The sequence below is a fragment of the Ictidomys tridecemlineatus genome, chromosome 6 (assembly GCF_052094955.1).
Source record: "Ictidomys tridecemlineatus isolate mIctTri1 chromosome 6, mIctTri1.hap1, whole genome shotgun sequence".
Lineage (NCBI taxonomy): Eukaryota > Metazoa > Chordata > Mammalia > Rodentia > Sciuridae > Ictidomys > Ictidomys tridecemlineatus.
Window position 1 is genome coordinate 159,976,373 of NC_135482.1, and position 12,872 is coordinate 159,989,244.

The 12,872-nt window shown below is 32.3% G+C and overlaps 1 protein-coding gene across 8 annotated transcripts in view; it reads right to left on the reverse strand.

Moving 5' to 3' along the window:
* Nucleotides 1-12,872, reverse strand: part of Zc3h13 (zinc finger CCCH-type containing 13) — an 81,353-nt gene that overhangs the window by 64,295 nt on the left and 4,186 nt on the right. For 6 of the 8 annotated variants that reach the window (XM_078015986.1, XM_078015984.1, XM_078015983.1 and 3 more), the window contains exons 2-4: nt 8,185-8,310; nt 7,752-7,861; nt 4,495-4,606 (exon numbers count right to left, since the gene is read on the reverse strand). In XM_078015986.1, the coding sequence (XP_077872112.1) occupies nt 4,495-4,606; nt 7,752-7,861; nt 8,185-8,301 (339 nt within the window). In that variant the 5' untranslated portion in view covers nt 8,302-8,310. The remainder of the gene's footprint in view (nt 1-4,494; nt 4,607-7,751; nt 7,862-8,184; nt 8,311-12,872) is intronic. The other 2 variants (XM_040281504.2, XM_040281505.2) reach the window with 1 other exon arrangement.

Consider the following 12,872-nt stretch of genomic DNA (forward strand, 5'->3'; position numbering starts at 1 on the left):
CTCAATTCAGACTAGCCACCATGGACATCACAGATCCCAGACCACTAGAGGTTCTCAAATCTAGGGGTACATCAGAACCTCTTTTCATCAAGTCATCTTACTAGTTCCAGACTCTGGATGAAAGTAAATTGGTGAATAAGACAGATCTCCTAGCATATAAATTTCTTTTCTCTATTGTCAAACTATTAGCATGACACACAAAACCAGTCACAATCCGTACTACTTCTTCATCCCTCATTTTACATCCATATACTATAGTACTAAACCCTAGGCAAACAGCTTCAGGGTTTCTCAAACACATTAGTCCTTCAAAACTCCTTACCATTATTGTATCAGGGTTTCCTCTTCCTTGCCACCTCCATTCACCTATCTATCCTTTAATACCCAGGGCAAATGTCAGTTCCCTCTGAGTAGTGCTCCCTGATTTTCAAGTAATTATTTATTCTCTCCATTGTGCATTTTGCTAATACTTCTCTGGCATACTAACATATGCTACAGAATTATAATTTATTTATTCACGAATTTGTCTCCTTACAAAATCAGAGGTTATCTATCAACCTCATAATTTATACATATCAGACTTGAATCAGTAACACAGAAGGGGTGAGATTATAGTTAACTTGTTGAAAATCACAAACATCCCATCTCAGCTATGCCTATATTACCTATGCCACTGCTATCTTTACATAAAATAAATATGATCTTCCTAAAGGAATTCATCACATGAAGATCAACAGTCGAATGTGCTGCAAAATGAATGCACCATGAAAATGGAAAGTGCCTGTTAATCTGCTATACACAGCATGCCCAAAAACTGAAATGCTGGTATTCTAGTTTATAAACAGTTTTCTGTACATTTAGACTGTGAATTCCTAAAACCTGATTACTCCTCAAACTCTTAACTATCCCTTAGATACACATAGAAATCTGATGTCTTTGAGGAATTTCTTATCTAGGAAAAGCATGAATCCGGCTTTAAATGTCTTAGCAAAACACCTATCTTGCCCTCTACTAATTTGATATGGTGAACAATATATGCCTTTATGTTACAAAATACATTTATATTTAGATACGCATTAACAACCTACATCTCCAATGCTCACATTCATCCTCTATCAAGAGCTTTAAGTCAATTTACATTAGAGAAAAATCTAAAAGCCACTTTAATATCAATATATGCCATTTATTAAATAGTCAACATTGTATAGTCAACCATGTTGTTTTACATACATTTTCTTCACAACAACACATTGACAAAGCCAAAACCACCATTTTATAGGTAAGGAAACTGACAATATTGAGTTTAAACAACAATGCCCAAAATAAACGCTCAAAGTACATATTCCAGATGTCTCTGTCCCTTATGCTAATCAAGTTAATCCAGTAATATGCTGGAGGCAGTTTGTACTAATTTATAAGAGCTGACTTAAATTTTTAGCCATGATTAAAAAGTCATGATTAAAAATTAAATTATAAATAACAAATTATACTAAAAACAAAGGTAGTTAATTACTCAGAATTCATTTCTTGAATATTGTAATATATTTTACTCTTCAGATTATTTACATTGTGTGTGTGTGCATATATCTAATATAGATAGTGGGAATACAGTATTTATTACATAATAGTGTGATACTTAGCCTTTCTTCCCAATTACGCATTCAGTGATATCTCTCTGATAACTTCAAATTGACCATTATGGGAGTACTTACACCAAAGAAATTTATATATACTACAAGGCATGGCTTTCCTCTACGTAGTTTTTAAACATTTACCAACAGTCCAGAAAGTTCATCCTTTATTTTAAATCTATATATTATTTCAAAATACAATACACAAGCTTAATGCCTAACCCACAAATAATGATTTCATGGATTAAGGATAGAATGTCAAAATATGTGTTCTGAAAATGATCTCCCCTGTTAAGGAATTTAATTCCTTTCTGGACCTTATTATTTAATAATAATGTACTATTGTATCACACAAGGTATTAAGAAATCTACATAATTTAAATTGCATTATTTTAGATACCAGAAAATCTTTATATGAAAATATTAAAGCTTTTTTGTTTGTTTTTTAAATTATGGATCAAAAATAATCACAGAAAGCTTCTATATATCTTGGAGTCAGGGCTAGGGATGCGGCTCAGTAGTAGAGTGTGTACTTTGCATGCATAAGGATTAGGTTCAATTCCAGCACCACAAAATAATAATAATAACGATGATAGAACACATCTATGTATCTGAAACTATCCAAGAGGTTGCTGCTTATACAACTCAATAGCTTTCATTAAAAAAATTATAATATGGGATAACTGAATATCCACTTATACAAGAATGAAGATGGACCCTTCCTATATTTAAAAATTAGCACAAAATGTACCAAAGACTTAAATTTAAAAGATATAACTATAAAATTGTTTGAAGAAAACATAATATAAATCTTTGTGATCTTACATTAGAAATGTTTTTTTTTTAATTACAACAAAAGCACAAGCAACAACAACAAAACAGATTAAGTTGGATTTCATTAAATTAAAAACTTTTGTGCTTTAAAGGACATATAAGAATGAGAAGACAGCTGGGTATGATGGCAAGTGCCTGCAGTTCCAGCTACTTGGGAGGCTGAGGTATGAGAATCACCAGAACCCAGGGGTTCAGTTCTAAAGCAAAACTACTTAAAAAAAGAATATAAGGGGCTGGGGTTGTGGCTCAGAGCTTTAACTCAATTTACATTAGAGAAAAATGGCAGAGCCCTTGCCTAGCCTGTGTGAGGCACCAGGTTTGATCCTCAATACAACACATAAATGAATACAAAGTAAAGGTACATCAACAGCTAAAAAATGTTTTAAAAAATATGAAGACAACACACAGAATGGCAGAAAAAACATTTGCCAAGTCATATATATGATAAGAGACTTATATTTAAAATATAATGAACACTTAAAATTCACTAATAAAGGCAATCCAATTTTTTAAATGAACAAAGGATCTCTGAAGATACAAAATTGTTAATACGCACATGAAAAGATGTTCAACCAACATTAGCTATAAGGCAAATCAAAAACACATAGATTATCACTTCACCATGAGGGTGGCTATATTTTAAATGTCAGATAATAATACTTGTTGATAAAGATGAGGAGAAACTGCAATCCTCATACTCTGCTGTTAAAAATATAAAATGGTGTAGCCTCTTTTCTTTCTTTTTTTAGGTTAGGGGGTGGGTCTCACTATGTTCCCAAGGCTGGTTTTTAAACTCCTGGATTCTTGCCTCAGCCTCCCAAGTGCTAGGACTATAGGCACACAACACTACACCCAGCGTTGGTGCAGCCTCTTGATAAAACAGCCTAGCAGTTCTTCAAAAGGCTACACATGGAGTTACCATATGACTCAGTAATTTCACTCCTTTGTATAAATCCAGAAGAAATGAAAACATATGTTCACACAAAAATTAATACACAAATGTTCTTAGCAGCATTATGCATAAGAGCCAAAAAAGCAGAAACAACTTAAATATCCATCAAATGATAAATGAATAAACCAAATGTGGCATATAAATACAACATAATATTATAATATTATTTGGCAAAAACAAGGAATAAAATACTGATGTATCCTATAATCTTTCATGAACCTTGAAAACATGCTAAGTGAAAGAAGCTGGTCACATAAGATTGCATATTTGATTCCATTTATGTAAAATGTCCAGGATAGGAATATCTATATAAAGAGGAAAGGGTGATTGCCTTAGGCTGGTGGTCAATAAGTAACAAGAAGGGTGACTCTAAAAGATATGAGATTTCTCTTCAGAGTAATAAAAACTGATTATGGTAATAGCTACATGACTATTAAAACCATTTCTCTACAAATCAGTTACAAACATAAACACAGAATTAAGGATGATAAATTTCTTGAAAAACAATAGGAAATATCCTCTGGGAAATATTCTCATTCCTAACAAACTTTCTTTTTTTTTTTTAAGGTGAACAACATTGTAAATTATATCCTTATTTGGCTTTACTGACAACAAACTCACAGCTAAATTTTGTGGTCCTATATGCGTTTCTCCACCTAAAAATTCTAGTTCAGTTTTTGTTAACCTCCTGCTCTGCTTTCATTGTTTTAGTTTATATGTGTTCCACTGTAAGTTACTTCAATTTTTATTGAAGCAAAATATAGCAGAATTCTGAAAACTTAAGAATTTATTTATATACAATCCCCACCAATGTACAAAACCTTATGAAGTTCAGCTTGAGCTCTGCCAGTCAACACCTTTCATCTTAACTATCAAGAAAAAACAAACAAAACAAACAGTTTTTGCAGAGACTATTTCCCCTCTAAATTCCATTAACCATATAAAACATAATAATACCTAATTATTTATATCTATTTATTTACCATATATTTAACATATATCCTAACATTTGAAACAGTATTCAAAAGAATAAATCACTACTAAAATTTAACTGGGTTTTGGGAAACTCATTCCTACCCTAACAGGTGAGGATGACTCCTCAGTATTTCGTTTCTGGGGTTCAGCATCCATATCTTGGCGCTTGTTCTTCATTCTTTCTCTGAGATCTCCTGTGGGTCTTTCTGGGGACCTTTGTATCAAAACACAAAACAATACAAAAACCAAAAATTTGTATTTATGTAACATTTTGTAAGTATGTATTTCTAAAAATAACCTCATAAATCTCAATATAATTTTTCTAATAGTCCTTGGCTCCTCGATTTCTGAAAAACAGTTATTAGTAGTTAATTGGTAAAGAAGTGGAGAAATCACAATCCTCCTGATCTGCTGTCAAAAATGTAAAATGATGCAGCCTCGTTGTTGCTGTTGTTGTTTCAGCTTAAATATGAATATGTTGGGCTGGGGATGTGGCTCAAGCGGTAGCGCGCTCGCCTGGCATGCGTGCAGCTCGGGTTCGATCCTCAGCACCACATACAAACAGAGATGTGTGTCCGCCGAGAACTAAAAAATAAATATTAAAATTCTCTCTCCCTCTCTCTCTCTTTTTAAAAAAATATGAATATGTATAAACTTGAGAGCAACACAAATTTTCTTACAATATAAATCAAATGTGTATGTTAAAATTCAATGGGGTGGGTGGGTTGGGGTTACGCTCAATGGTAGAGCGCTTGCCTCACATGTATGTGGCACCACATAAAATACACGATTCCCAGCACCACATAAAAATACATAAATAAAATAAAGGTATTGTGTCCATCTACAACTAAAAATATTTTTAAAAAATTCAATGGGATGACAGGTGCTGGTGATATGAATAAGAAACCATATGTGAACTGAGAAAAAATGAATTTGATTAATAGCTTGACTTTTTTAATTATTAATAACATAAATATATTAGTCATATTTGGAAGCAAAAAGAGTTTTAAGCTATAAAGTCACAAAATTATAGTTATCAAGTATATATGTACATGATTGGATATAATATTAACAAAATACAAAAGTATTTTATATAGTTTAAAAATTAAAGTAAATATAAGTTTTTGGATAACTCTGGCAATTTTTTTAAATTTTAAAATATAAAATCAGAATAAGCTAGGCATAGTGCCACACACCTGACCAGCGAATCAAAAGGCTGAGGCAGGAGGATCGCAAGTTCGACACCAGCCTCAGAAACTTGGTGAGCCCCTGAGCAACTCTTAGTGAGACCCTATCTCAATATAAAAAATAAAAAGGGCTTGGGATGTGACTCAGTAGTAACACACCCCTAGGTTAAATCCTTAGACCCAAAAATTAAAAAATAGAAAAATAAAATATTTCAGAATAAAAAATAAAGAATTCAAAGCAAAATTTTAGAAGAGTGATTTCATACTATATGGATTTTTAATTGAAGGGAAATTACACATATTTATACCCAACAATGGCAAGTCTTCATAATTTGTACTGGGAATTTGACAGTACATAACTATGAAATTATTTCACACTATTACTAACTAGAAGAGAAAGGATAAATGGAAAAAAAAGGTGACTTCAATAACTTTGGAAAAGGGTAATAGAAGTTAAGGAATGCACTGTGCCTCTTTGACCATGAAAAAAATGCTACAGAAATACCTGTATGTATATATGCATAAATATGAGCAAATCACACCAATATTCATATCTATTTCAGGTAATAAATGATTAATTAATTTATTCAATTTATCAATTATTAATACAAATGAAATGGTTACTAAATAATTTGAGATGATTCACTTTAAAGAATGTCACTGATACTTATATGTACATTTAATAGATCTATATAAAATTCTTAACAGTTAAAACTGAACTTTAAACTGGAACCAGTACTTAAATGCCCTAAATTATAATTATGGCATAGATCTAAAGTTTATGGACCTGGTTTCCCTTATATAATTAATAAAAAAGTATTATGTACTTATTTCTATTTTATACAGAATCTAACAGAATGAATTCTAAATACTCAATGAAGACTCAATGAATGACCTAAATGTCTTATCCAGAGATAGCATTTTCTTAAATACATAGCTCTTCTTCCCATCTTTGAATCACATTATGAACTACATTTTTCTTCCCTACCAAAAAATAAATAAAAGCATAAAAATACACAAATATTGAAGAAGTTATCAGATAGAAAATACATACAAAGTAGCACAATTATAACAACAAATTCTTTATTCTAAATCTTGTAATAATATTACTTTTTCTCTTTTAGATAAATATCTCCATGTTCCTCAAAACTATCTCATATGTAAAAATTCTGAGTCAGCTAACACTAAATTTGAGTTAGGTAATAATAAATTTCAGACAAGTTAAAGTAAGTATTAAAAGTGTGGTATTAATATAAACAAAACATAAAATTATTAAAGCAATTTCCCTAGATGTGTTTATGTATGTAATTGTAGGTAATTAAACATACATAATAAAGACTAATTTTCCCATTAAGGAGTGACAAATGACAATCTAAATACAAATAAAAAGAGTATTCAGCAACAAAGAAGCTAAAATGTATAGTGTTTAAGCGAATAGTAAGCTAATGTCAAGAGTCTGAATTTTAAATTCCACTAAACTTCAAAATCTATACACACAAACATCCAATTAAAAGAAAATCTACAATTGCTAATATATGGTTTTTATACTACTGCTGCAGCCAAACAATCAGCATACCTAATTTTAGTACTAGGTAAATTATTTATCAATCAAATTTAAGTTGTTTTTGTGACAATCTGTAGGTATACTACCTCTATAAACATCATTACAAAATCATGAGGGAATTGAAAAATAAATAAATAAATAAAAAGGTCTTCATTAAGCAAATTCAATTTAGCCAAGCCTCTATTAACTGCAAAATGATGTTCTAAAAAGGGAGGATGTTTATTATGTACAAGTAAACACACTGTTTCATTTACATTAACATATTGTGATAAGGGATTGGGCATTTCCCTATTTAAGTTTTAATATGGAATTCTCTCTTAAACAGAAATTTAATACATATTTAGGGGAAAAAGTAAGCTATATATTTATTACAAAAAGATCTACTGCCAAAACATGTAAATACTAAGCATATATGCTAATTTTAAAGGTAAAATCTTATTAATATAAAAAATAACTAATAAATTATTTTGATCTTTGAATATTGACAAGACTACAACCAAATTAGAAAATATGACCAATTATATGGTTTTACTTCAGATTTTTATACTAGATGAACTGCAAAAGCCAACGTCTAACAATATATGAACAATTCAAATTCCTTCATTTACCTTCTATAATTGCTGCTATAACCTTTACCACGAGGTGAAGGGCCATGTACGAATCTACACGTGTTTCCATAGAGGCAGTTGCCAGTCTTCAGCCAGTTACGGCACTGTGTCTAAAAGACAAATATTACTATGTAAATTTCATATTTATTTCTGAAGAAAAGATGCTAACAGGACAAAACTAAAACAAATACTATTGAAATTCCAGCTAATCTATGATATATGACTCCCCTAATGATAAAAAATTTACAAAGCGGAAAAAAAAAAACATATATGAACCACCTTTTCCACTCCTTTTTATAAAGAACATTAAGCAACATTTATTAAATTAACATTCCTATAATAAAACAATCTTCCACCTCTATGATACTGATCAGAATTTTCTATAGCAGGATTCTAATAGAAACTCTGGGACTACTAGTGACAGACAACTCACCTCTGCTGTACTGCCAGTGCTTGGTCCAAGCCTCTCAAATACACTGGGTCTTCGAGATGTGCTATCAGAGATGGTCTTGGTATTTTCCACCGTGACCTTCCTCCTAATTTTTGACATTTTGTACTACTTTAACCAAAAAAGAGAGAAGCAAAATTGTGAATTTCTTCAGTTTTAAATAACTGAGCCCATAACTTACAAGTAAATAAAACTAAAGGCAAAATTACATAGGATTCTCCTTGGGGAAAAGAGTCAGAGGAGAAGTGATATTAATAAACAAAAATAGCCTATCTTCCAAAACATGCCTTATTAGTAAAGTCACAACAACTTTGAAATCTGATGTCTAGAAACATACTTTTTCTGCATGGTGAGAAAAAAAATAAGATTCTACTCACAGTTTTCATAGTAGAATCAACCTCAGAAAATATAGTACCAAATGCTTAGTTTATAACTTATTTACAAAATTTGTTTCAAAATTTAGCAACTCATTCCTTTAAGGAGTTAACCAACAACTAGTTAACTGAAAAAAAGATATGTCAAAGAAAATAAGAAAATCAAATCAGATAAATTTTTATTGTAATTTTTATTTTTTATTTTATTTACTGTATAAAACTCTTTTATACAGCTTAAGTGACAACAAAAGTTAAACTTCAAAAACCAGCATGGGAGAAAAATGAATACCATTTAAATATTTTGTCTTACAGAAGTCAAAGAAAAGCAATCTGATCAAGAATATTTATTTTATAGTACTACAGACATAGAAACAAAGAGGGAGAGAGAGAGAGAGAGAACGAATGAACACTGCAATGTTGCAATGTTAATAAAATGGTTTTCTTTCAAACTAGGAAAGATTGTAGAACTAGAAAAAGTCAAGGTGTTTCTATAATCTATCCTATGCTGACATAAAAGTCAAAGGTGCTAAAAGTTCGTCAGATGCAGTGGTGCATGCCTATAATCCAGTGGTTTGGGAGGCTGAGGCTGGAGGATTGAGAATTCAAAGTTAGCCTCAGCAACTCAGTGAGGCCCTGTCTCTAAATAAAATACAAAATAATAATTGGGATGTGGCTCAATAGTTGACTGTCCCTGAGTTCAATCCTAGGTACCAAAAACAACAATAAAAAGGTGCTAAAAGTAATAAGCAGGCTATTTTACCACTATGAGCAGCAAGTAACAAAAAAACAAATTGTAAGAAAATTTCTAAAAAGTAGATGATAATATTCTAACACTAACAAGAAAATGATAATATCCTAAAACTGTAATAGAGAGATAATTAGACTATATGATTCAATGACAAGTAAAAATATGACTTAAAAAATATGACTTTAGGACAGTATGATATACATTAGAAAACAATATTAAACTCTAGACCAAGAAATAACCCAAAGCATACCATGGGAAGCACTGTGAGAAGTGGGTAGGAATTGCCTAACCAGGGGAAAAAAAAAAAATATGGCTCAAGCGGTAGCATGCTCGTCTGGCATGCGTGTGGCCCGGGTTCGATCCTCAGCATCACATATTAACAAAGATGTTGTGTCCGCCGAGAACTAAAAAATAAATATTAAAAAAAAAAAAAAGGTAATGCACTTACATGGTTTAAAAAGAAATTATACAGTGAAAAAAATTTTCTGTGAAATATGATGTATTAAGAACTATGTAATGTTTTGAACGACCAACAATAAAAAAAAAAAGGAAAAAAAAACAACTAAACTATATCACACTTTATACTGGCTAAAACTTGTTATAAAAAAATTCCTAGAATGAACCATGACAGCTAAAAATGTAAAAGTTCCATTTGGTTTAGAATTAGTCTTTATAAATATTCTTTAATATGGTTTCAAAGTAAAGACATAGTACTTGGAAAAATATTCACAGTATTAAAAATAATAATTATTATTCTTTTATAAACAATGTTTGGTTGAATTGGGTCCTTCAGGTCACATTTTGAAAAGATCCAAAAAATGAGGACAACATTTGACAGGTAAAAACAGACAATGACTCAAAAGGAAAAGATGAATGATATAATGATTGCTTTAAATTGGAAAATTTTATTGTTCTTACTCTTTTAACGTAAAATATAATCAGTATTTTAGTACATTAGCAAATTAGCTTTTAATAATTCAAAGATAGAGAATAACTTAAATGAACAGGAATTTGCTACAACACAGAATCATTTATGTATCAACTGTTCTCCAAACGAGGAACTGCATGCCATTAGTGTCAGCCTTATAAGATATTTTTAATTTTTCTGAACTCATTTGCAACTCAAATATGAATTTATAGAGGAAAATTTGGCAGAGTTTCACATGTCCATTTGATTTATTTAACATAAAAAAAGATTAAGAGTATAACATCTAAGAGAAATAAAGCTAAGAAAAATCTTCTAGAAAATGTAGTTTTAACTGAGAAAAATACCCAGAAATTTACAATTTATATCACCTAAGATTTAATAAAAAGTAAATGTGCCACAAAATATATAGGAAAAGTTTAAAAAAGAAAAACACATTTTAAAGTTCCATTTTATATTACTGTAAATATTAACATAGTTGTACATTATAATCCCCATTATTTCAACTTTAAAAACATTTCTTTTAAGAAACTTAAAATTGAATTAATTCAGGCAGGTGCAGTGGTGCACACCTGTAAACCCAGTGGCTCAGGAGGCTAAGGCAGGAGGATTGTGATTTCAAAGCCAACCTTAGCAACTTAGCAAGGCCCTAGGCAACTCAGTGAGACCCTGTCTCTAAATAAAATAAAAAAAGGGCTGAGGAAGTGGCTCAGTGGATAAACACCCTTGGCTTCAATCCTCAGTACCAAAAAAAAGAAAAACAAAGAATTCTAATATTTCCTCATGAGCTATACCTAGAACTTGTAAAGAAGGACAACCTTTTAGCCTGCCTTATCCCACCACAGTGCCTCAAGAAGACTAATGGGTTAGTTGTGTTCCCCAAACCCCCACCCTCAATGCACCTCACTCCCAACATACTCTCATCCAAATAAGGGGGAAAAACCAATGGTTACAGATTCCACAGTTGGGACAATGAGCTATTTATTATTATATCTGAAATAATAGTCAGCTACTATCTCCTTTCTTTTTATTCTTGAGAGCTCCAGAACTCTTTATCTGCTTCATCACTTTCATTTGGATCACTATTATTCTCCTCTGACCTACTGCTAGAAAGCACCATTTCAGAGCTTCTTTCCAATCCCAGATCCCTAAAAATTCTGAAGATTGCAAAGGGTTTAGACAGTTATGTCAAAGACAATCAAGTGAACACTATTGATCCAAGATTACAAACCACTCCCATCTCCTTCTTTCCCTGCAACTAAAAAAGTTAATTCTCACACAGTGTGAGGATGGCCTTAGGCCTGAGCCTAAGCAACTCCATTTTAAAAACTCCAGTTTGAAACCTGCTACAGAGCCCTCCAGTATGGCCCTCAGGCACAAACAAGTCACTTCTCAGAATGAAGCCTCTGGCAGGCTCTCCTCACCCTATAAGAGGGAAAGACAAGTAAATCAGAGGGAAAGGCAAAAAGATCAGGGTGTGGACTACCAGACCAAATGTTTTAATCCCAGGGTAAATGATGTCACAGAAAAATCCAGGGCAGCTGATAAGGATTGAAAGGGGGGGGTGATAAAAAGCCCCCAAATTTCCTATAAATAATAGAGCAAATGAAGAGATATTCAACCAGCCAATACTGATGCACACAAGCTGAAGAGCCTGATAAGGACCTGGACTGGCATTCCATCACTTGTCATCATTTGCCTGATGATCCTCTGCATGGTCCTCACCACTCTCAAACTCTATAAGCACATCTTAACCCTGGTGAGAGCTGCAACTTCTCCCTACAACCCTCTCCTCAGCCAGCTGTCAGCTCCAAGAAGCCTGCCTTGGTTCCTGATCTGATCACCACGGTCTGAGTATGCATCTGCTGGACTTAAAGCTTAAGGCTTGAGACTTTTGATCTGATACTTGAATTTAGCATGCAGAGGGAATGTCTGTCATTAGCCTGTCATGATTAAGTGTGTTTGTAGTGCTTAGAATTAATCCAGAATTGTCTGCTGTGAATTGTCTATTGCAGTGCCTAGTATTAAGGATTGTCATTTTTTTTTTATTAAGAACCTATACAGTGAAATTGTATTGAGTGATTTGAGGAAAGCACTGAAAAGGGCAGAAGTGTGTGATCATTTATTTCTTCTTCTGGACTGCATAAGTCACACCTTTTGCCCATGGTGAAACACAGACAAAACTGCTTTTACAAGTGACATCAAAAACTACTCAAGGGGTTGGGGTATAGCTTAGTTGGTAGAATGCTTGCCTAACATGCACAAGGCCCTGTGTTCAATCCCCAGCAACAACAACAACTAAAAAGAAAATACTCAAGATTTACCTATACAGTTATTTTCCTACAAATTTTACTCCTAGTTACTGTTGAGTCTTCCAATTTAGGGAAGAAATGCAATGAAGTAAAGATGTACTCTCTATTTCTCAGAGTCCACTAATGCCAGACCTTGCCCTAAAATAGCAATGTATCTTGGAACAAAGTCTAGAGAAGACCCAATCAACTAAAGAAAAAGGAGAAAACAGAAATTAAAGATATTTAACTAGAATTATTTTGATCATCTGCTATGGTCTGGATGAATGTTCCCCCAAACTCCATATATAAGGTTTGGTCCCCAGAGTGGGAGTATT